Raw genomic sequence first — 25693 nt, forward strand, 5'->3', positions numbered from 1 at the left:
AGCGGATGGGCCAGGTGCAGTTTCTGGAAGCAAGGTAGCTCAGAGGAGGCAAGAGCACAGCCAGATGTCATTGAGACCTGCAACTGGGGGCAAATGGCAAGCCAGAGTTTAGGGGTTGCAATGACAGCAGCAGGTCATTGAGGTTGGCACTAATGGTAGGGGCCTTGATAAGGAAATTACTGACATGTCCTGGAGGAAACTGATCACAACTCAATTTCATTTTCTTCAGAAGCAACTCCTCCAAGTCACCAAATACAAACCTCTGTGCAGCCAAAATGAAGGATGCCAATAAGCCCTTCAAATCTTTCCAATCGCGATCACAACTCATCAACCTGCCAGTCAATCCTAATTGGGCAGTAATGCTGGAGGCACATTCCTAATTGGATACCTTCAACCGGAAGATCCTCTACCTGCATGTCCCGATTCCAGACCCAAAACTCAACCCCCTCCAGTTTGTGCAGATACAAAGGCAGCAAGATTCCTCCCACTGTGTCCAAATCTGGGTACCACGTTTTAGACTGAACTTGAAGACTTTGGAGAGGACACAAAAGAAATTCACTGAGGTGGTTCCAGTTCTGTAGAAAAACTGGAGAAGCTGAGGTTGTTCTCCTTAGAACAGAGAAGGCTGAGAGGAGATTTGATCGAGGTGCATAAAATCATGATGGGTTCAGATAGAGTAAATAATAATAAACTGCTGCCGGTGGCTGAAAGGGCGATAACCAGAGGGCACAAAATTTGACACGGTGGGCAAAGGAAACGCTGAAGGAAAAGCAAGGCGACATGAGGTTAAACGTTTTTACGGAACACAAGGTTAAGATTTGAAATGGACTGCCTGATGGTGTGATTGATCCAGGGGGCAGCACGGTGGCACAGTGGGTTAGCCCTGCAGCCTCCCGGCTCTGGGTCACTGTCCGTGTGGAGGTTGCACATTCTCCCCGTGTCTGTGTGGGTTTCATCCCCACAACCCAAAGGTGTGCAGGCCAGGTGGATTGGCCCCTTAATTGGAAAAAATTAATTGGTACACTAAATTTATAAAAAAAGAAAAAAAATACAGATTCAGTAGTAGCCCTCAAAGGGCAATTGGATAAATATTTGAAAGAAAAGAATTTGCAGGGTGATAGCAAAAGATCAGTTGAGTGGGATTCCCTAGGTTGCTTTTCTGAAGAGACAGGAGAGGCCTCCTTCTGAACTGTACTATCACAGATTCTACAAGAGAAATTGGGATTTGAGGAAAATACACGCTTGTGCATGTATATAGGGTTAGCAATGCGTGCACCAGTGAAAACTCAGGGTTGGGAATGTGAGAATGTGAACAATTAGGATTGATTTTGCGTGCATTGCGTGCATATGTGGATGTTCCAGGATTAGGAATGCCAGTGAATGGGGCATAGAATAGCATAATTAAAAAGGTGATTAGTAACCAAATCCATCATTTCCAAATTCCAACATAAAGTTCGCACCCAAAGTCAATCTCCATCCTCTTCCTGGCATTTTCTTTGACCCCAAGATAGCTTCAGACTTGTTCTCTCCACCTGAAAACTGTCCACTTCTATGCTCATAACACTGGCAAACTCAGCCCTCATCTCAGTCCATTGGTCACTGAGATCATCATCCATACATAGAACAGTACAGTACAGTACAGGACCTTCGGCCCACGATGTTGTGCCGACCATTTATCCTAATCTAAGATCAACCTAACCTACACCCCTTCAATTTACTGCTGTCCATGTGCCTGTCCAAGAGTCGCTTAAATGTCCCTCATGACTCTGACTCCACCACCTCCGCTGACAGTGCATTCCATGCACCCACCACTCTCTGTGTAAAGAACCTACCTCTGACATCTCCCCTATACCTTCCTCAAATCACCTTAAAATGATGTCCCCTCGTGACAGCCATTTCCACCCTGGGGAAAAGTCTCTGGCCACGGGGAAATATTCCGGGAATCCGATGGTAGAGGCGACATTGAAGATCTGGAGGCAGTTGCGCCAGCACTTTAGGTTGTGGGCGGGTTCAAGGGAAATGCCGATTCAGGGGAATCTTAGCTTTGAGCCGGGGAAGTGGGATGGGAGTTTTCGGAGATGGGAGGAGAGGGGTGTTAGGGTACAAAAGGATTTGTTTTTTTTGGGGGGGCAGTTTGCGGGACTGGAGGAGCTGGGGAAGAAATATGGGTTGCGGCAGGGGGAGATGTTTCGATATATGCAGGTCCAAGATGTCGCTAAGAAGGAGATACAGAGTTTTCCGGTGGCGCCGGCTCCCACACTGTTGGAAAAGGTACTGACGACAGGGGGAAGGGGGTGGTGTCGGTGATTTATGGGGTTATTCTGGGAGAAGATAAGGTATCGCTGGAGGGGATTAAGGCAAAGTGGGAGGAAGAGTTGGGGGAGGGTATGGAGGAGGGGTTCTGGTGTGAAGTGCTTTTTTGGAGGGTGAATGCTTCAACTTCATGCGCGAGGTTGGGGCTGATACAACTGAAGGTGGTGTGTAGAGCGCACCTCACAAAAACGAGAATGAGCCGACTCTTTGAGGGGGTAGAGGATGTTTGTGAACGCTGTGGGGGGGCGGGGGGGTCGCAAATCACATTCATATGTTTTGGTCCTGTCCAAAACTGGAGGATTATTGGACGCAGGCCTTCAGGGTAATCTCGAAGGCGGTGCATGTGAGACTCGAATCAGGTTCCCTTGAAGCTATATTCGGTTCTGATCGGCTGGGGTTGGAAGCTGGTGCGGAGCCTTCGCCTCCTTGATCGCCCGAACGCGGGTCCTGTTGGGGTGGAGGTCAGCTTCTCCACCCTGTGCCCTGGCGTGATGGGGGGATCTGCTGGAGTTCTTAACACTTGAGAAAGTGAAGTTCAAGTGAAGGGTGGAAGTGTTCTACAACTCATGGGTTTTGTTTCTTATGCATTTTCAAGAATTGGACGACATCAATGACATTAGGGGGGGGAGGTTGAGTGGGGGTTGGAGTGTATAAGTTATTGGTGATTATGTATGGGGTGATGGTGGATTCCTGATTCTTTTTCTTTGGTGTTTGCGTTTAAAATGCTGAGGGCTGTTTGGGGGTGGATGGGATGAAGGGATTGTTGGCCAGGCGATTGCCGTTGTATTTGTTGCTGTTGATTATTTGTTGGTGGGGGTAAATTTGATGAAAATGTCAAAAAGGAGGAGAATAAAAATACTTTTTTAGGAAGTCACTAGAATGCTTGATTTTGAAGACCCGTTGGGTGAATGTATTGCAAGGAGTAGTATTGCATCATATAGATCGCGAAAGGTGAACTTTCAACACCTTGTCTACACTGGGTTCATTAACTGCAGCTCAGCAGCAGTGACTGATAGCAATTGGTCTTAAAGCTCCAGATATTGGAGAGTGAAGGCTCAGGGTTCATCAAGGAACAAGCCTGGCTGGAATCGCAAGCTTGTCGCTGAGCAGGATTGGGTTCGGCTGTGACAATACACCATGATCAAATGATCAACCAAATTATAAGAATAGCCAATTGGCCAAGGTAGCAATTGGCCATTCCTATCTATGGTGATGTATCTCAGTGAAGCAGTACCTCCCAGAGGAGGGCAGTGAGTGGAAATTTGGTCAGTGTAGAAAATGAAACAAAACGTGCTTTAGAGTTGATTTGAATGATATAGGTACATGCATATGAAATACAATAGGCCTTGTCGAGTCATGGAAAATCATGTTTACATACATCCCGCCAAGGTGGAGTGGTACTTGTATCAATATCACATTTACTTGACTGTAGATTTATCTAGGAAAGTCATGAAGTTCCCTCAGGTCATTATTTTCTTGAAAGTTTTTCCTCTGGATAGTCCGCTGCATTATAGGGCATTCTGATCCAACTAATTATATCTGCTCCTATGAAGGTGAAATAAATGTTATAGTCTAATTGGATTTCTAAAATAAAGCTTTGGCAAACTATCCCATCAAATGTGATAGTAAAATATTTTCTAGGAGCTGAAATGTCAGCATGTTCCTCCTATCCCCAGGTAATGATGTGTCTGCGACATGATAAATGTAAGAGTGATCTTTTCAGTATGTAATTGACAGATTAAGCCCATCACGTAGACAGTTTCCTCAGAAGAAAGTTTCAAATCTCAATGTATGAGCAACAGAAGATCTGGAGTAGTAATTAGGGCGCAATCCTAGATAATGCAGAGGCGGGGCGAGCCAGTGTTCCTGTATATATTATTCATACACAACTGGTTAAGTCAGGATAAAATGTCTTGCCTTTCATAAATGAACAGCCTACTAATGCTCTGCTTAGAAAATTTAGCAAGCCCAACGTTATTTTGTGGAGGGGCGTGTCTAAGGATGTAGTCATGCTCCTTCCAGGTTCATACTCAAGTATATTTTGAAAAAGCTTCACCTGGTTAGTTGCAGTCTAACAGGTGGCATTCTAAGGACTGTGGTTCGGCAGCAAGTAGGCATGTTAATCCTGAACCCAGCAATACCAGCACCGACTGCCTCTGAGGAAATCAGCTTTGTGGGGGAGGGGTGACATAGACGGGTATTAGCCACTTATTTGCATATGCTAAGGACCGAAGCCTTCATGCCAAATCCTTTTGATCTTTGCCAATATGCAGGTGGACATATTCGTGGTTTCAGAACATTTTTGGCCGGACAGGCTGAGACTTTCACTGACATCTCAGTTCCCCGTCAGTTCTCTCAAGATTACACAAAGTCTGGACTTTCAGTGCCACCAAGGACCCTCCTCTTTGACCCACCCCTCACGTTCCATTTACTGTTGGCAAACCCCCCAAAAATCCTTCTCATGCTGCACCCTGGGGATTGCCACAGTGCTATCCACTTGTGCTACCATGCTGCCCGTGCTGAAAAATGTAAAAGACGAGCAAGACAGGGAGTCTACTGGTCGAGGATAAACAGGGATTCACTGACATGATAATAACCTGCGAAACCTGTCAAAGACACCAACCTGCGCAATGCAAGGAGACCCTTCAACAGCACGAACTGATCACATCTCCTTGGACAAAACTAGGGATCAACCAGTTCCATGCAACTGGTCGAGACTACATTCTAATAATGGATTATTATTCTAACTACCCAGAGGTTATGAAACTTCCAGACCTGACATTGAATTCAGTAATCAAAGCATATAAAGAAACATTCCCAAGACATGGAATTCTGGAAACAGTAATGTTGGACAATGGTGCATTTTTTGCAAGTTTGGAGTGGTCGAATTCTCGAGGAAATATAACTTCAGGCATCTGAATTCCAGTCTTCACTATCCTCAATCCAATGGCAAGGTAGAGAAGGGTGTTCACATAATCAAACAGTTGTTAAGTAAAGCAAATGACTCAATGTCAGACATTAATCTTGCTTTATCATCATACAGAGTTAGTCCTCTATCTTCAGGACTCTCGCCAGCTCAAATGTTATTCAAAAGGGATCTCAGGACTACCTTACCAGCAATCATTTTCCAGATCTGGATCATCTACCTGTTCTAAAGAAAATTGAAGAAAAAAGTTCAAACCAACAGACAGCTCAATTAGATCCACTGACAAAGGACGAGCTTGTCAGAATCAAGAATCCAGAAGGAGGATGGTCTGCTCCAGCTACTATCATTAGGCAAGCAGCTCCACGATCTTATATTGTCAAATTCGCCGAAGGAGCAATTTTTCGATGCAACAGACGAGCTTTGCAGAAAATTAGGCTTCAACAACCAATATTTCCAATGTTAAACTTCAATGACTCACTGTTTCAAGAAAATCTACTGCATACCAAGAAACCAGATGACTTGCACAAAACTGTCATAGTTTCAGACTCACCACTTCATCAGTTGAGAGGGTCAACACGAAGGCGACAAAAACCTAACAGACTGAACTTATAAATATTATGCTGCTGTGTCATTATTCAACTTATGTTTGTACAGATATACATCTCATAATTTATACTTATTTGTTATACAATTTTCTCCATAGCATAGAAAATGTGTTAAAAAAGGGGGGTGCAGTGATCTGCAGGTATGTAAGGGGTTAACATCTGTAAGTGCTAGATAACCACTAGATGGCAGCACCAGATATAGGAGTGACTAATGAACAGAATGTTAGAGATATAGCTTAGTGAGCAGGTGTAGTTAAACATTATATATACTTAATCTTATTTATCTAATCTTCAGTTATAGTTATAGAAGAGTGAATAAACTCATAGTTATTTATAATTGTTACTCAATAAACAGTATTTGCTTAATTTTAAACTGGTTAGCTTCTTAATCTGGTTGGCTGCTGCGAGGAAAACTGATGCATTTTTTAAAACATTAGTTAAGAGATCCTCATGCCATTAAATTCCCCAGGAGAGCTGGGTTCCAGGCATTTCTAGAAACACAAGTCCCCCGCATCCTCCCCAACTCTCACTAAATATCTGTGTCACTTTGTACAACTGAGTAAGCAGTTGTGCCTTGATTTAATGTGCCATTTGATAAAGAGGGCTCTACCTCAGTGCAGCTCCGAAGGGTCAGCCTGGATTATGTGTGTAGACTCTGAAGTGGGGCACACTGTCCCGGATCACCAGTTGGTGCAGAAATCGGGCCAGATTGGCACAATATAAAGTTGTTTTTTATTTTAACACCTAGATTGTGTTAGCCTAAGGTACTCTGCATATTCACCTCATGTAACCAAGCAACAAAATTAATTTAAGCATGGAGATTGCCTTCTCAATTACAACAAACCTTTGAAAACCTTTCCCAAAATGAGTATACTAGCTGTAGCTAGTTTCAAACTTGGGAGGTAATTCGTGACCAATAGCTGCTGCTGGATGCAGGCAAATAGACAGAGGCACCATGAGGCAGGTCCAGTCGATGGAAAATGAGAACAGGAGACGCCACTCAAGGGGAAATCCTTATTACCCTCCAGCAGCATGTCAGAGCCAGCGGACCGCAGAAGCAGCTGGTGATTGAGTGGCAGCTGGAGCTGGGAGCAGCGGCTAGTTCCAGGCTCAGAGGTTGCAACAAAGGCTTGAGCAGGGTGCTTCACTGATTCTCCACCCCACCTCCCCCCCAACCTGCAAGCCTCCCCAACCCCCCTCACTTTAAATGCAACTATACCAGTACCGATCTCAGCGGTTCTGACAGAAAAAGAGTTCCAAAGAAGAGTCGTATTGGACACGAAACATTAATGCTGTTTTTTTCGCGAAAGATGCTTTTTCCAGCATTTTCTGTTTTTACTTCAGATCTCCAGCATTTGCAGTATCTTGTTTTAATTTAATTCAGCGGTGATGCATGAAATGCAATGATATTAATGCGATGAGCATGAGAGACTGCTTACATTTGTGCATTTTAGTTTTCTACGAAAGCATGTGCCAGTGCTACTTATGAGTTACAAGGATACGCAATGCTTGGAATGTATGACAATTAATTCGCACATTCCGTTAGTTTATGATGGCATCAGAACCCACGTGTGTAAGGGAAGAAGTTTTATTAAACTCTGCTGAACCCCAAGGTTTACTTTACATCCCTGAAACATATCCAGTTAATGCTAACACAAACCTAGACAGCTGCAGATCTTGGGAGAGAGAAGATAATTTCAGAGGACTGTCACAGCGGACAGTCGATACCATAAGAATAAAGCTTTGCTGTCTATCCTAATACAGTTCTTGTGCAATTCTTTGAGTCTATCACCTCAGATTTTTCTCAACACCAGCAGCACCAGCGACAGGCTTTCAATCAGCTAGACATATCCCTCGGCAAGTACAGGTCAATTTGTTCTCTCTAATCCATATTTGGAAACACAAAAGCAATAATTGCTCTGCTCAGTAATTTTCACAATTCATGAGGACGTGCAGACCATTAACTTTACTGAGATCCAAGTAACAACACAGTTGTATCTTCCCCCCAAGCCAACTATTTTCAAAGGTACCAGCCACTGACTTGTAACTGAATCACACGGTTTGAAATGGACCATTATAAGACCCTGATATGAATTTTGGTTAGGATGAGAAATTTTTATGTTTTTTAACATTGGCTCAGGCATTCAGGGAAAGGAAATAAGGAGATATAATTACGTGTTGCTTAAAATACATAGTATGGCAACAGTTTGACTCTTGCTGGGGTATAGCTGGCAGCCTGCTGGTACCTCTCCATTGTGATCATTCCTCACTGTCAACATGAGACTGTGAATGTTCATCTCTCCGGGACAGCACGGCCAAATCTGTTCCTTTATTCACTCAAAGAACAAAGAAAAGTAGAGCACAGGAACAGGCCCTTTGGCCCTCCAACCCTGCGCCGACCATGCTGCCCATCTAAACTAAAATCTTCTGCACTTCCGGGGTCCGTATCCCTCTATTCCCATCCTGTTCATGTATTTGTCAAGATGCCCCTTAAGCGTCACTATCGGCCCTGCTTCCACCACCTCCTCCGGCAGCGAGTTTCAGGCACCCACTACCTTCTGTGTAAAAAAACTTGCCTTGTACATCTCCGCTAAACCTTGCCCCTCGCACCTTAAACCTATGCCCCCTAGCAATTGACCCCTCTACCCTGGAAAAAAGTCTCTGACTATCCACCCTGTCTATGCCCCTCATAATTTTGAGACCTCTAACAGGTAGCCCCTCAACCTCCTTTGTTCCAGTGAGAACAAACCAAGTTTATTCAACCTCTCCTCATAGCTAATGCCCTTCATACCAGGCAACATCCTGGTAAATCTGTTCTGCACCCTCTCTAAAGCCTACACACCCTTCTGGTAGTGTGGCGACCAGAATTGAACAAGCCTCCAAGTGTGGCCTAACTAAGGTTCTATACAGCTGCAACATGACTTGCCAATTTTTATACTCAATGCCCCGGCCAGTGAAGGCAAGCATGCCATATGCCTTCTTGACTACCTTCTCCAGCTGTGTTGCCCCTTTCAGTGACCTGTGGACCTGTACACCAAGATCTCTCTGACTGTCAATACTCTTGAGGGTTCTACCATTCACTGTATATTCCCTACCTGTATTAGACCTTCCAAAATGCATTACCTCACATTTGTCTGGATTAAACTCCATCTGCCATCTTGCTGCCCAAGTGTCCAAATGATCTAATTCCTGCTGTATCCTCTGACAGTCCTCATCGCTATCCGCAATTCCACCAAACTTTGTGTCGTCCGCAAACTTACTAATCAGACCAGTTACATTTTCCTCCAAATCACTGATATATACTACGAACAGCTAAGGTCCCAGCACTGATCCCTGTGGAACACCATTAGTCACAGCCCTCCAATCAGAAAAGCACCCTTCCATTGCTACTCTCTGCCTTCTATGACCTAGCCAGTTCTGTATCCATCTTGCCAGCTCACCTCTGATCCCATGTGACTTCACCTTTTGTACCAGTCTGCCATGAGGGACCTTGTCAAAGGCCTTACTTAAGTCCATATACACAACATCCACTGCCCTACCTGCATCAATCATCTTTGTGACCTCCTCGAAAAGCTCTAGCAAGTTAGTGAGACACGACCTCCCTTTCACAAAACCGTGCTGCCTCTCGCTAATATGACCGCTTGCTTCCAAATGGGAGTAGATCCTGTCTCGAAGAATTCTCTCCAGTAATTTCCCTACCACTGACGTAAGGCTCACTGCCCTGTAGTTCCCTGGATTATCCTTGCTACCCTTCTTTAAAAAAGTAACAACATTGGCTATTCTCCAGTCCTCCGGGACATCACCTGAAGACAGTGAGGATCCAAAGATTTTTGTCAAGGCCTCAGCAATTTCCTTTCTTGCCTCCTTCAGTATTTTTGGGTAGATCCCATCAGACCCTGGGGATTTATCCACCGTAAAATTTTCAATGCGCCCAACACCTTCTTTTAGGACCTCAATGTGACCCACGTTATCTACATACCCTTCTCCAGACTCAACATCCACCAATTCCTTCTCTTTGGTGAATACTGATGCAAAGTATTCATTTAGTACCTCGCCCATTTCCTCTGGCTCCACACATAGTTTTCAACAAGGGCCTTAGGTAGCAATGAAGACTGGAAAGCCTGGCTGAGTTTTTTGTTCTTACCTCATAGTGAACAGCTACCCTAGCTAACATTAATTAACTCCACACAAACTTCCTTCCCGTTATCCATGTACAAATCACACTCAGAACTAATTTTTTAGAACTATAGGGTACAGAATATGTCACAGGACATATTTTCAATGGAGGTTGCGACTTACCGTAGGCAGCACTGAAATTATAAACTTCCAATTGCACCCAGATACTAAATTCAGAACAGCAGCCACTGTTCACTCTGCAGATGTACCACCCAGTATCATTTATCGTGACTGGATTAATCACCAGCTCTGGGCTGTTGCCATTTGGTACCTACATGTCAACAAACAGAAAAAACAGTTACGTGCTTGTCCAGTTCCAAAACTATCATTCCATTTTTATAAACTATGAATTGATCTCCCATGGAGCTGCTAAGGGGAGAAAACACTATTGCTTCTGTGCATGTCCACTAATTCATTTCTCATTCTCCACTAGTTAAGTTGTTTGCAAGTTTCTGCATTGTTTTATTTATTTAACGTGACATATTCTATTGGGTAAATAGTGGTTTTGGTGAGAATTTACCAGGTCATGTGTACTTTCAGGAATTTTTACACTGCAATGTGACATTCAACACAGGAGGCAGTCGAGAGGCAGTGTCAGAGGTTTACCTCAGGAGGAAAGATTGGAAAAATTAGGCAATTGTAGCCCTCAGAGATGATTCTTTAGAGGTTATATAACGGAATCATAGTTTGGAAAATATTAATCCAGGATACTACATTAAATAAACTCTGGATTCCCACTCCACCACTCAATGATTCAGCAGGGAATGCACCTCTATGAATGTCGGCTGCCAAGCAGCCAGTTAGCATTAGTTGGCTGGAGTTAGGGTTAGGGTCATTGAGGCATGTTGCCTGGTTCTTCGTCTTTGGCACCAGTATGAAGGTAGTTCTTTTGAAGCAGGTGGGAACAGGAAAGGGGAAGTATGAACGGTGGAGGATATTAAGAGTGGGGGTATAAAGGTTGGGGAGGTATGAAGGGTGGGAGGTATAAAGGGTGGGGAGGTATGAAGGGTGGGGAGGTATGAAGGGTGGGGAGGTATGAAGGGTGGGGAGGTATGAAGGGTGGGGAGGTGTGAAGGGTGGGGAGGTACGAAGGGTGGGGGGGTACGAAGGGTGGGGGGGTACGAAGGGTGGGGAGGTACGAAGCGTGGGGAGGTACGAAGGGTGGGGAGGTACGAAGGGTGGGGAGGTACGAAGGGTGGGGAGGTACGAAGGGTGGGGAGGTACGAAGGGTGGGGAGGTACGAAGGGTGGGGAGGTACGAAGGGTGGGGAGGTACGAAGGGTGGGGAGGTACGAAGGGTGGGGAGGTACGAAGGGTGGGGAGGTACGAAGGGTGGGGAGGTACGAAGGGTGGGGAGGTACGAAGGGTGGGGAGGTACGAAGGGTGGGGAGGTACGAAGGGTGGGGCGGTACGAAGGGTGGGGCGGTACGAAGGGTGGGGAGGTACGAAGGGTGGGGAGGTACGAAGGGTGGGGAGGTACGAAGGGTGGGGAGGTACGAAGGGTGGGGAGGTACGAAGGGTGGGGAGGTACGAAGGGTGGGGAGGTACGAAGGGTGGGGAGGTACGAAGGGTGGGGAGGTACGAAGGGTGGGGAGGTACGAAGGGTGGGGAGGTACGAAGGGTGGGGAGGTACGAAGGGTGGGGAGGTACGAAGGGTGGGGAGGTACGAAGGGTGGGGAGGTACGAAGGGTGGGGAGGTACGAAGGGTGGGGAGGTACGAAGGGTGGGGAGGTACGAAGGGTGGGGAGGTACGAAGGGTGGGGAGGTACGAAGGGTGGGGAGGTACGAAGGGTGGGGAGGTACGAAGGGTGGGGAGGTACGAAGGGTGGGGAGGTACGAAGGGTGGGGAGGTACGAAGGGTGGGGAGGTACGAAGGGTGGGGAGGTACGAAGGGTGGGGAGGTACGAAGGGTGGGGAGGTACGAAGGGTGGGGAGGTACGAAGGGTGGGGAGGTACGAAGGGTGGGGGGGAATGAAGGGTGGGGAGGTATGAAGGGTGGGGAGGTATGAAGGGTGGGGAGGTATGAAGGGTGGGGAGGTATGAAGGGTGGGGAGGTATGAAGGGTGGGGAAGTATGAAGAGTGGGGTGGGGTATGAAGGGTGAGGAGGTATGAAGGGTGGGGAGGTATGAAGGGTGAGGAGGTATGCAGGGTGGGGAGGTATGAAGGGTGGGGAGGTATGAAGGGTGGGGAGGTATGAAGGGTGGGGAGGTATGAAGGGTGGGGAGGTATGAAGGGTGGGGAGGTATGAAGGGTGGGGAGGTATGAAGGGTGGGGAGGTATGAAGGGTGGGGAGGTATGAAGGGTGGGGAGGTATGAAGGGTGGGGAGGTGTGAAGGGTGGGGAGGTGTGAAGGGTGGGGAGGTATGAAGGGTGGGGAGGTATGAAGGGTGGGGAGGTATGAAGGGTGGGGGTATGAAGGGTGGGGAGGTATGAAGGGTGGGGAGGTATGAAGGGTGGGGAGGTATGAAGGGTGGGGAGGTATGAAGGGTGAGGAGGTATGCAGGGTGGGGAGGTATGAAGGGTGGGGAGGTATGAAGGGTGGGGAGGTATGAAGGGTGGGGAGGTATGAAGGGTGGGGAGGTATGAAGGGTGGGGAGGTATGAAGGGTGGGGAGGTATGAAGGGTGGGGAGGTATGAAGGGTGGGGAGGTATGAAGGGTGGGGAGGTATGAAGGGTGGGGAGGTATGAAGGGTGGGGAGGTATGAAGGGTGGGGAGGTATGAAGGGTGGGGAGGTATGAAGGGTGGGGGTATGAAGGGTGGGGAGGTATGAAGGGTGGGGAGGTATGAAGGGTGGGGAGGTATGAAGGGTGGGGAGGTATGAAGGGTGGGGAGGTATGAAGGGTGGGGAGGTATGAAGGGTGGGGAGGTATGAAGGGTGGGGGGGTATGAAGGGTGGGGGGGTATGAAGGGTGGGGGGGCATGAAGGGTGGGGGGGTATGAAGGGTGGGGGGGTATGAAGGGTGGGGGGGTATGAAGGGTGGGGGGGTATGAAGGGTGGGGGTGTATGAAGGGTGGGGGGTATGAAGGGTGGGGGGTATGAAGGGTGGGGGGGGTATGAAGGGTGGGGAGGTATGAAGGATGGGGAAGTATGAAGGGTGGGGAGGTATGAAGGGTGGGGAGGTATGAAGGGTGGGGAGGTATGAAGGGTGGGGAGGTATGAAGGGTGGGGAGGTATGAAGGGTGGGGGTGTATGAAGTGTGGGGCCTGAAGTGGGTGCATAGAAATGGGCCTGACAGGGGGTTTGGGGTGGGGGGGGGGGGGGGTGGGGGGTGAGGGCTGAAGAAAGTGGTGGCCTTAAGCGTGGGAGGGTCCTCAGTGGCCACATAACAGGGTATGCTCACTTGGGGTGTGGTGGGTGCTGCCCCGATGCCAATGAGGAAGGATGGGGGTGGGGCTGGATCACACTTGTGTCTGGGTGGTGGTGGTGTGTTGGTGGGGGCAGGGGGAGGAGGTTACATGGACATTTAGTGATGGGGTGGTGGTTGCCCCTCTGGGATCGAGGGTTGGGTGTTGTCCATATCTGCGGCGAGTTGGGATGTCTGTGGGTGGGAGGTGTGGGGGACCCAAAACTTAATTTTGCGTTTTGGGCACCCTTTAAAAAAGGAGCTCAGGTCTCGGAGGAGCCAGTCATGCCAGCGTCTTGAGTTCCCCACCAGAAGAAATTCTATGGGTGCGATTTACCACCATTTCCCACCGGAATTGGGGCGGGACGCGGTCGATAGATCCAGGCAGAGGCCTCCCCAGAGATTCCCTATGGGCATTACGCCTCACGAGATGTGGATCCTGCCTATTTGCCTGGTTAAATGTGTTTAGAAACTCACTTGGCCGTGCTGACACCGGGTGGAATGGCCACCCGGCATCTATCGGCCTCACCCACCGAGGAGACCCCAGCCTGGCGCTGTTCAGCACTGGTCACCACAAAAGGGGATCAGGCAGAACAGCACTTGGGGGTGGTCTCCCAGGCGATCGGAGGCCCCTGGGTGATCAGACTCTGGGCAGGGTATCACCCTGGCACTACTGATGCCACCTGGGCACCTTGGCAGTGCCAGCCTTGCACCCTGGCAATGTCACCCTGGTAGTGATACCCAGGTGCCAGCCTGGCACTGCCATGGTGCACAGGTGGCACTGCCAGGTTGGCTGGGGCACTGCCAGGGTGCCAGGCTGGCAGTGCCAAGGTGCCAGGTTTGCATTATGCCCAAGCAGGTGATCGCACCCTGTGGTGTCATGCCCTTGTGGGTGGGGTGCGGGAGCCCCAGAGAATCTTTACAGGTGAGTTGAGGCGTTGAGCGAGGTCCGGGGGTTCCATCAGGGGGTCGAAAGATCAGGCCCCATTTAAAAATGACATCCCGATTGGAGCATCCGATTGCAGGAAATGGCGCTAAAGTCTGGTCTTGACCCCATTGGGGCCCGAAAAAGCAACAGAGTGCCATTAGATAGCGGGGCTAATTCCGGCGCTACAAGCGCCAAGAACAACCCCCTCTAATCCAGAACAGAATGCTGATTTTTTTTGGAGTTGGGTCGCACCTGAAGTGCGGGATATTTCAGTCAAAATCTCCCCAAGCTCCAATAAAAACGACTAAACGTGGGTGAATTGTGATATGCATCAGAGAGTTGCCGGACAATCTGATTAATTGGCAGCCCTGTAGTCCCAGCAGCATCACTGGGAGCATTGTTCACTGCTGGAACTAAACGGCTGTGCCAGCAGTTAAGTGCCAGAACCCAGAGGAATATGGAGTTGTGGGGTGTAAAGTAATCATTAAGTAAAGTGATCTTTTTGTCACAAGTAGGTTTACAGAAACACTGCAATGAAGTTACTGTGAAAATCCCCTAGTCACCACATTCCGGCGCCTGTTCGGGTGTAGAGAGGGAGAATTCAGAATGCCTAAATTACTAACAGCACATCTTTCGGGACTTGTGGGAGGAAACCGGAGCACCCGGAGGAAACCCACGCTGACACAGGGAGAAGGTGCAGGTTCCGCACAGACAGTGACCTAAGCCGGGAATCGAACCTGGGACCCTTGCACTGTGAAGCAACAGTGCTATCACTGTGCTACTGTGCCGCCCACGGTGTCACGGTGGCATTCCTCGGAGGGGGGCCAGGAGGTGTTGGTAGTGGAATTGGAACCAGTATTGGAGGCCATCCCCATCTGCAGTCCCTCCACCCACTGCAGTTGCACCCTTGGCCTGAGTGAGGGATGGGTGGGGGTGGGACGGAGGCGGCAGAAAGGTGACCAATGGAGGAATTTGACAGGTACCCTTTGCTGGCAAACTGAAAGGGGACCATAAAATTCTAACCATGGGTCAAACGGATATAAGGTAATTTTACAGCTGATATCAGAAAGTTTTTCGACACAGAATGATCAACACACGAATGGACTTCCTGACAGAGATGAAAATCTTTTGAGTCATTTAAAAAGCCATTGGCAATGGGAGGAACGTAGAGCTACTTTAGATGGAAGAATTAAGGTAGGCTGAATGTCTGTCTCAGTTTATAGTGATCTTGCAAACTACAGGAACCGTAGACTATTACCCCATGCGATGGAGGAGGGCTAATCAATTGTCATTAAGAAGTTAGGTTGGTCAAAATGCCTTGACACAACGCATTGTTGAAGCATGGAATGCTTTGTCACAAGGTATCAACATCAAAGAGACCAGTGAATTATTTAAGGGAGGCATGGTTAAGCTCTTTGAGAAAATAGAAATAGGGGTTTATGGGAAAAGATCAGAGCAGTGGATTTTGTTTTGGTTTGTTCTAGTGAAGACTGGCATGGACACGGAGACTAACTTCAAATGAAGAGGTTCCTGGCAACAACAGGAATAAAGAAGTCTTTTTTTGAGAACGATTTTACTTTTAACCAAATCAAGCATATTTTATATGACAATAATAAAGTAAATTCCACAGTTAGTTAGAGTTACTGCAGACACATTGAGCAATTTTTCTGTTTTGTGCTTTCTGTGTTAAAAGATGAAACCAAATGGCCTGGGGGTACAGACTGACTGATCGGGAGGTTCGTTCAGTCTATGGATCTTTGCTTATTAAGGTTCACGATGTTCAAGCAAAGGGAATGAGTCTGTCAGTACCTGGTAAAAAACTAAAAACCTCGATTTTCACATCATTATAACTTTAATCCACTCTACATTTGCATAAAACATTCAAGCATGATATAAATGAGATGACTGTAAATATTTTTAAAAACTGGATGCTTTTAAGAATTAAACACAATGAAAATGTAAACTCAATTTATAATCCGAACTGAGAAAAACTATTCCATGAACAAAAACACAGCTTCCTAAGATAACCATCTGTTCATGAATGTAATTAGTAAGATTTATCTACCTCTGCAATTATGCTGTTTATCTAAGATTTTGGCTGCTGTTATGCTACATTACAGAAAGCTGCTTATGAAGAACACAGATCTTTCATTCATAACTAGGGAACTGTCATCTCCTTAGGCAGTAGGATCTTATTTGCTCTGTATTAGGAAGCAATGGAATTGTCTTTTTTTAATTAAGTGATCAGGTGATGATCCTATCCAGAGGGGTTCAGTGAACAGGCGGGATTTTTCGGACGTGCCCGCCTGGTGACCTGAAATTCCTGCCCGAGGTCAACGGACCTTTACTTGGTCCCCAACCACTCCGTGGCGAGCGAGGCCGAAGAACCCAGCTGAACATCTATCAATACATTTTGAATTTATTGGGGGGGGGGGGGGCACAGTGGCACAGTGGTTAGCATGCTGCCTCACAGCACCAGGGACCCAAGTTCACTTCCGACCTTGGGTGACTCCCTGTGTCTGCGTGGGTTTCCTCCGGATGCTCCGGTTTCCTTCCACAGTCCAAAGGTGTGCAGGTTAGATGGATGAGCCATGCTAACTTGCCCCTTAGTGTCCAAAAGGTTAGTTCAGACAGCCCGAGTGGGGGAGTAGGGACTCGAGGAAGTGGAGGGCGCGAGCTCGAGGCTGGCCTAAAAAGGGTGATGGCTAGTCGGCAGGAGGGGGTGGGGGGGGGGGGTGGGGAAGAGAGAGAGAGAGAGAGAGAGGTTGGAAGCCCCCCTCCAGGCTGATTACATGGAACGTGAGAGGACTGAATGGGCCGGTCAAGAGGGCTCGCGTGTTCGCGCATTTGAGGGAACTGAAGGCGGACATGGCAATGCTACAAGAGACACACCTAAAGGTTACAGGCCAGATGAGATTGAGGAAGGGGTGGGTTAGCCAAGTGTTCCACTCAGGACTGGACTCAAAGACCAGGGGGGTAGCGATCTTGATCAGCAAACGAGTGGCATTCAAGGCAGGAAGAATCGTGTCAGACAAGAGGGGTAGGTACATAATGGTGAGTGGGAAGCTGGAGGGGGTGCGGGTGGTACTTGTGAACATATATGCTCCGAATTGGGACGATGTGGAATTTATGAGGTGGGTATTAGGTAAGATCCCAGACTTAGAGTCACATAGCCTGATCATGGGAGGCGACTTCAACACAGTCATTGATCCGGAATTGGACCGGTCAAAATCCAGGACAGGGAGGAGGCCGGCTGCGGCAAAGAAATCGAAGGGTTTTATGGAACAGATGGGGGAGTAGACCCATGGAGGTTTGCACGGCCGAGGACGAAGGAGTTTTCCTTTTTTTCACATGTCCACAAGGTTTATTCTCGCATCGATATTTTTGTTCTGAGCAGGGCGCTAATACCAAAGGTGGTGGATACTGAGTACTCGGCAATTGCAGTGCTGGATCGTGCCCTGCACTGGGTGGATCTACGGGTTAGTGTGGAGGGAGGGAAAACGTCTGCTGTGGAGACTGGATGTGGGGTTGCTAGCGGACGAGGAGGTCTGTGGGCGGGTTAACATGTCCACCCAGAACTACCTGGAAACAAATGATACGGGGGAGGTCTCTGCAGCGACGGTCTGGGAAGCTTTGTAGGCAGTAGTCAGAGGGGAATTAATCTCGATATGGGCCCACAGAGAAAAGGTGGAACGGGCTGAGAGGGATAGATTAGTGGAGGAGATCCTCCACAGGAAATACTCGGAGGCCCCGGACACGGGGCTACTGAAGGAGCGGCGGAGGTTACAGGTGGAGTTTGGGCTGTTGACCACAGGGAAAGCAGTGGAACAGTTGAGGAAGGCAAGGGGGGCGATCTATGAGTACGGGGTAAAGGCAAGCAGAATGTTGGCGCACCAGCTCAGGAAAAGAGAGGCGGCCAGGGAGATAGGTAAAGTAAAGAGCAGAGACGGTAATACCGTCCTGGACCCAGCGGGGGGGGGGGGTGAACGAGGTGTTTAAGGACTATTATAATGAATTATATGAGTCGGAACCCCCGGCTGGGGTGGAGGGGATGAGGCAATTTCAGGAGGAGGAGGACCTGGTGGAGGGGCTGGGAGCCCCAATTGAGATTGAGGAAATAATCAAGGGGCTGGAGGGCATGCAGTCGGGCAAGGCCCCGGGGCCTGACGGCTACCCGGTGGAATTCTATCAGAAGTTTTCAGAGATATTGAGCCCACTGCTGGTGAGGACATTTAACGAAGCAAGAGAGAAGGGAGTCCTCCCACCAACAATGTCACAGGCCTCGATTCCATTGATATTGAAATGGGAGGAGGATCCGGAGCAATGCGGGTCATACAGGTCGATTTCTCGACTGAATCTGGATGCCAAACTGCTGGCTAAGATACTGGCCACAGGATAGAGGACTGTGTCCCGGGGGTGATAGGGGAAGACCAGGCAGGATTTGTTAAGGGCAGGCAACTCAAGGCCAATGTTCGAAGGCCTCTAAATGTTATTATGATGCCCTCAGAAGGAGAGGAGGCGGAGGTGGAGGTGGTGGTAGCGATGGATGCGGAGAAGGCTTTTGATCGGGTGGAGTGGAATTACCTGTGGGAGGCGCTGGGAAGGTTTGGGTGTGGTGAGAGCTTTATTGACTGGGTGCGGTTGCTCTATCAGGCACCGGTAGCGAGTGTGCGTACAAACCGGCTGAGGTCAGGGTATTTTGAACTACACTGAGGGACGAGGCAAGGGTGCCCCCTCTCCCCGTTACTGTTTACTCTGGCCATAGAGCCATTGGCCATGGCGTTGAGAACCTCTCGGAACTGGAAAGGGCTGGGTCGGGGGTGGTGGAGCACCGGGTCTCGCTCTACGCAGATGACCTGCTCTTGTAAATTTCGGACCCGTTGGAGGAGATGGGGGAAGTAATGTGAATCTTGGGGGAATTTGGCAATTTTTCAGGGTATAAGTTGAAGATGGGGAAAAGCGAGATGTTTGTGATCCAGGCAAGAGGGCAGGAGAAGAGACTGGGAGAGCTGCCGCTTAGAATGGTAGTTAAACGTTATCCCGGTTGGTAGAACAAATGAAAGGGGACTTTACGAGATGGGGCATGCTCCCGCTATTACTGGCGAGGAGGGTACAGACCGTGAAAATGACGGTCCTCCCCAGATTTCTGTTCGTCTTTCAGTGCCTCCCCATCTTCATCTCTAAGGTCTTTTTCAAGCGGTTGAATAAGATTATTTTGAGCTTTGTGTGGGCGAGTAAAACCGCGCGAGTGAAGAAAGTGTTGCTGGAGCGCAGTCAGGGGAGGGTGGGTTGGCGATGCCGAACCTCTGCAATTACTACTGGGCGGCTAATATAGCCATGATTAGGAAGTGGGTAGTGGGGAAAGGGTCGGCATGGGAGCGGATGGAGGCAGAGTCATGTAAAGACACCAGTCTGGGAGCATTGGTAACGGCACCTCTGCCATTCACGCTGGCCGATACTCCACAAGTCCGGTGGTAGTGGCGGCTCTGAGGATCTGGGGGCAGTGGAGGAGATATAAGAGAGTGGAGGGAGCATCGATTTGGACCCCGATTTATAACAACCACAGGTTTGTACCGGGTAGGCTAGATGGCGGGTTCCGGAGTTGGCAGAGGGCAGGAATTAGAAGGATGGGGGATCTATTTATAGGTGGGAGCTTTCCCAGCTTGAAAGCTTTGGAGGATAAATTTAAATTGCCAGCAGGGAATGGTTTTAGGTATTTGCAGGTGCGAGACTTCCTGAGAATATAGGTGCCGGCCATTCCGCTGCTGCCGCCACGGGGGATACAGAATAGAGTAATTTCCAGTACCTGGGTGGGAGAGGGGAAGGTATCGGATATTTACCAGGCGCTTTCGGAGGCGGAGGAAACTCTGGTGGAGGAGCTTAAGGGCAAGTGGGAGGAAGAGCTAGGAGGAGAGATAGAGGCGGGTCTATGGGCGGATGCCCTAAGCAGGGTTAATACCTCATCATGCACCAGGCTTAGCCTGATACAATTTAAGGTAGTCCACCGGCACACATGACAGTGGCTAGGGTGAGCAAGTTTTTCGGGGTTGAGGATAGGTGTGCGAGGTGCGCGGGAAGCCCAGCAAATCATGTCCACATGTTTTGGGCATGCCCGAAGCTTAGAGGGTTCTGGCAGGGTTTTGCTAAGGCAATGTCCACGGTACTAAAAACATGGGTGGTGCCGAGTCCGGAGGTAGCGATCTTTGGAGTGTCGGAAGATCCGGGAGTTCAGGGGCAAAAGAGTCTGACGTCCTGGCCTTTGCCTCCCTAGTAGCCAGTGTAGAGACCTGGGTTAGTGACATGGCTGGGTTTCTCAGTTTGAGAAAATAAAGTTTGCCATAAGAGGGTTAGGGTTCTCCCGGATGTGGCAGCCGTTCGTAGACTTTCTCGGGGAAAATTTAAAATGTCAGCAGATGCAGTATTACAAGGGGGGAGGGGCGCGGGCGGATTGTTGTTGCATGGTTGAGGTGTGTGAAGATTGGGCTGGGGGGGGGGAATTGTTTATTTTACCATGTTGATGTCATTGTTTTTGTTACTATTATAAAAATTTTCAAATACCTTAATAAAATATTATTTTAAAAAAACAAAAGGTTAGTTTGGGTTATAGGGACAGGGAGGGAGCTTGGGCCTGTACAGATGTTCTTTCGGAGGGTCAGTGCAAACTGGATGAGCAAAATGGTACTGTCTGGATTCTATGATTCTTTGAATTGTTCAGCTGTAAATTTGAGTTCAAGTACGGATGAAGAGAAAAATGCATATTCCCAAAAGACTTCATTTTCAAATGAACCCAAAGATCAGTGAAATAAAACCAATGACAAATTTCAGTGGAAATCCAATAAATCATTTTGGATTTACTAAAATCAATGAAAACAAAAGTTACATTTTTGGCAGCTTTCTAATGAACGTGCAGGCTCAAATTTCCATACTTCAGTTTGCAGATCTCAGTTGCGTGCAAAGACAGATGTTACAATTTAGCCTCAAAGTGCACAAAACGAGAGAATTTTTTAAACAATCAGTTCAGAGTTTTACTCCAGATCACCATCCAGTGACCTTTTCAGGAAAGTGCAAACATGGGTGAGGACAGTATCTGGCTTATCTCCAACACCCCGTAGATGAACGGTCTGCTGGCTATCAAGGGTCACCTATAAAAGAATGACGAGTAGCATAGGGCCCTAATGGAAAATTAGTATCAGAAGAAGGGAGATTTGAAGAAATTCATTTTGTTCTTTTGCAGGATGTGGATATCACTGGCTAGGCCAGTATTATTTCCCATCCCTAATTGCCTTTGAGCTGGTGGTGGTGTTGAACCAACTTCTTGAACACCTGCAGTCCATGTGGTGTAGTGCTGTTAGGGAGGGAGATCCAGGATTTTGACCCAGCAACAGTGAAGGGCAGCAGTATATTTCCAAATCAGGATGGTGAGTGGTTTGGAGGGTAACTTGCCAATGGTGGTGTTTCCACGCATCTGCTCCCTGTGTCCTTCTAGGTGGTAGATGTTGCGGGTTTGGAAGGTGTTGTCAAAGGAGCCTCGGTGAATTTCTGGTCAATGGTAACCTCCCAGGATGTTGATAGTAGGGGAGTCAGCGGTAGTAATACCATTGAATGTCATGATGTGGAGATGCCGGCATTGGACTGCGGTGGGCACAGCAAGAAGCTAAAGTCCAACAGGTTTGTTTCGAATAAGCTTTCGGAGCGCAGCTCCTTCATCAGGTGCATCAAGGGGCAATGGTTAGATTCTCTCTTGTTGGAGATGGTTGTTGCCTGGTACTTGTGTGGCACGAATGTTACTTGCCAATTATCAGCCCAGGCCTGAATGTTGCCAATTATCAGCCCAGATCTTGTTGCATATGAACACGGGCTGCTTCAATGTCTGAGGAGTTGCGATCAACAGTGAACACCCCCACTTCTGACCTTATGATGGAGGGAAAGTTATTGATGAAGCAGGTGAAAATGGACACTATCCTGCAGGGATGTACTGGGCCTGAGATGATTGATCTCCAACAATCACAACCATCTTCCTTTGTGCAAATTCTAACTCTAACAAATGCAGTGATTTACCCCCGATTCCCATTGACTTCATTATAGGCAGGTGTCCTTGATGTCTCACTTGGTCAAATGCTGCCTTGATGTCAAGGGTAGCCACTTTCATGTCACCTCTTCAATTTAGCATTTTTGAAAAATATATCAATTTCAATTCAGTTAAATGATGCTATTCTGTATCCATTACCTCTATTTTCTTTTTAAACCACTGATATTCAACATTTGGATATCCTGTTGCTTGGCAATAGAGTCTCAATGCCTGACCGGCTAGTACTGCCTGGGAAACTGGCTGAACGAGAATCTTCAATGAAGCTGAAATGTAAAGGCATCAAAATGAAAGAAAAATAATGTTTGAAAAACATTAGCATACTTTCCTAAACCAACATTTTTTCTTTACTGTGAGACAAATCCATGCTCACACAAAAAGTCTTTAAATAACTTCAGATGCAGTATTATTTGTCCTGTTGGAGCACTTGTTAATCATTCCTGGTAGTTTCCTTCTGTAGTTGAGTTGAGGGAAACGTGGATGTCCTAGCTAATCTAACACCAAAACACCATGGATACTGGGAACCAGCAATGGAAACACAAAATGCTGAAAATATTCCATGGATCTTGCAGTATTTGTGGAAAGCGAATCATAGAATTTACAGTGCAGACTGAGGTTACAGTGCAGACTGAGGCCATTCGGCCCATCGAGTCTGAACCGGCTCCTGGAAAGAGCACCCTACCCAAGACCACATCTCCACCCTATTCCCGTAACGCAGCAACCCCACCCCACCTTTTGGACACTAAGTGCAATTTAGCATGGCCAATCCACCTAACCTCCACATTTGGACTGTGGGAGGAACCCGGAGCACCCGGAGGAAACCCACGCAGACACGGGGAGAACATGCAGACTCCGCACAGACAATGACCCAAGCTGAGAATCGAACCTGGGACCCTGGAGCTATGAAGCAACTGTGCTAACCACTGTGCTACTGTGCTGCCAGAAATAGAGTTAATATTTCAGGTATTCAATTTGAGTCCTCCCAATATTTTCTGTTTTCTTTAAACCCGAGCTATACTGTCATATAAAGAAAAAATAACATTGTCAGTGATCCAAAATATTTAAAGACATTCATGAAACCCTACTTCTGCATTCCCCACCCTCAAAACAAAATTCCTGCATGGTACATGCCTACAAGCGAAAATCAAGGCCTGTATGTTAAATTGCCAGCAGCAGACTAGAATATTTCTATTTAAAAAAACTCCTCTGCTATATTTTAAGTGAGCTGAAGCTCTCCTTTTCAGGATGGCAGGTTACACCAATCAATGCTTAGCAGGCCTGAGCCTGCATCCACCAATTGTTACCATAAAATAGCAAGTTCGTCAGGTTTAATAGGATCTATAATACTAATAATAATCTTTATTAGTGTCACAAGTAGGCTTACATTAACACTGCAATGAAACTACTGTGAAAAGCCCCTAGTCGCCACACTCCGGCACCTGTTCGGGTGCACTGAGCGAGAATTTAGAATGTCCAATTCACCCAACAAGCATTTCTTTAAGGACATTGTGGGAGGAAACCGGAGCATCCGGAGGAAACCCACGCAGACGTCAGCAGTGTCGGACCTACATTTTTGGGGCCCTGAAGCTTGAACTGTTAAGTCCTTGTAACAAGCCTGAAGCTTGAACGTCGCAACCAGCAACGAGGTCTGGGTAACCACTGTTATCTTCTTCAATGGGGTTGTTCCACGACAGATCACCAGAAATGTTTTAAAAATGTAACCACTACATCTCAGATTTTGATTAAAATTGCTGTACCGGATTATCTCACATGTCAAAGTCACTGGTGTGAATAAAAATTTCCTATGCCTTATAGTTTTCGAGATATGGGGGGATGAAAATTAGGGAAATGTTATATACATGCATGATGCATCATAGAATGGTGAAATAAAACATAGAAAAGACCATAGTCAATATAATCTTTTATTTTAGACACCTATGAGAATACAAACTACATGAAGCACATTTTACAAAATACTCTTTTTTCTGTTTTTTTCTAGCAACATATTCACGTACAGTTTTGTCATATGAGAGCTTCCTTGCAATGTCATTTTCTAGAGACAATATGCATAAAGAATTTAAGCGCTCTTCAGTCATGGTAGACCGAAATTTGTTCTTGATAAAGGATAGCTTTGAAAAATTCCTTTCTGCTTCACAGCTCATGATAGGCATTGTCAAGTACAGCTTAAGCGCAGTAGTAATATTGGGGAACATTTCAATTAGGTGTTGCTCACAAATAAGCTGAAGAACTTCTGCGCATTGCATTTTAGATGGCGTGTTTTCTTCTGTGTTCTGGGATTTCCTAAGGTGCAAATATTCTTTGAACTGATAACACTCGCTTACTAATTTGTGGTCAATATCATCTTTGTAATACGATATTATAAGTTTAATACTGTCTTCATTAATTTCAGAATTGTTCATCAATTCTGAGAGGAACTTGAACCTTTTCGCAATCTGCTCATATGGGTCAATCCGCTTGCGTAACTGGATTATCAAGCAGTCATAGAGTTGATATAGAGCTTCGATCCTAAATTTGCCAGCTCCTCTCAAAGAAGCAATACCACTTGTTCCATCTGAAAATTTCCTTGTAACAATGCGTTTGGAAGCATCAGAATAACTTGAGGTGATATCTTCACACAAACCTTTTGCTTCTGATTCATTTTTTAAAAAATATATTTTATTCAAAATTTTTGGCCAACCATGACAGTACATTGTGTATCCTTTACACAGTAATATAACAATATAAATAACAATGGCCAGTTTTAAGCAAGAAATAAATAATATATAAACAACATCAAAATTAAAAAAACAAAACTAAATGGCAACTGCATTGTCTCAAATAAATACTCTCCAAAAATACAATTTAGCAGTCCAATATACAATTACCTATAACAACAACCTATACATATTATACATATACACTAACATCCCTGAGAGTCCTTCTGGTTTCTCCCCCCCCCCCCCCCCCCCACCACAAACAACTCACTTTTCCCCATGTTCAGTTTATATCCTGAAAATTCTCCAAACTCCCCAAGTATCCGCATTATCTCTGGCATTTCCTCCGCCGGGTCCGCCACATACAACAACAAATCATCCGCATACAGAGATACCTGGTGTTCTTCTCCTCCCCTGAGTACTCCCCTCCACTTCCTGGAACCCCTCAGTGCTATTGCCAGGGGCTCAATCGCCAGTGCAAACAATAATGGGGACAGAGGACATCCCTGCCTCGTCCCTCTATGGAGCCGGAAATATGCAGACCCCCGCCCATTCGTGACCACGCTCGCCATCGGGGCCCTATACAGCAGCTGTACCCAT

At 47.2% G+C, this 25693-nt stretch overlaps 1 protein-coding gene across 2 annotated transcripts in view; it reads right to left on the minus strand.

Annotated features, from left to right (window-relative positions):
* Nucleotides 1-25693, minus strand: part of malt1 (MALT paracaspase 1) — a 210270-nt gene that overhangs the window by 154201 nt on the left and 30376 nt on the right. For both annotated transcript variants that reach the window (XM_072497344.1, XM_072497345.1), the window contains exons 4-5: nucleotides 22521-22645; nucleotides 10144-10291 (exon numbers count right to left, since the gene is read on the minus strand). In XM_072497344.1, coding sequence (XP_072353445.1) covers nucleotides 10144-10291; nucleotides 22521-22645 — 273 coding nt within the window. The remainder of the gene's footprint in view (nucleotides 1-10143; nucleotides 10292-22520; nucleotides 22646-25693) is intronic.

This window comes from Scyliorhinus torazame, chromosome 3, assembly GCF_047496885.1.
Source record: "Scyliorhinus torazame isolate Kashiwa2021f chromosome 3, sScyTor2.1, whole genome shotgun sequence".
NCBI lineage: Eukaryota > Metazoa > Chordata > Chondrichthyes > Carcharhiniformes > Scyliorhinidae > Scyliorhinus > Scyliorhinus torazame.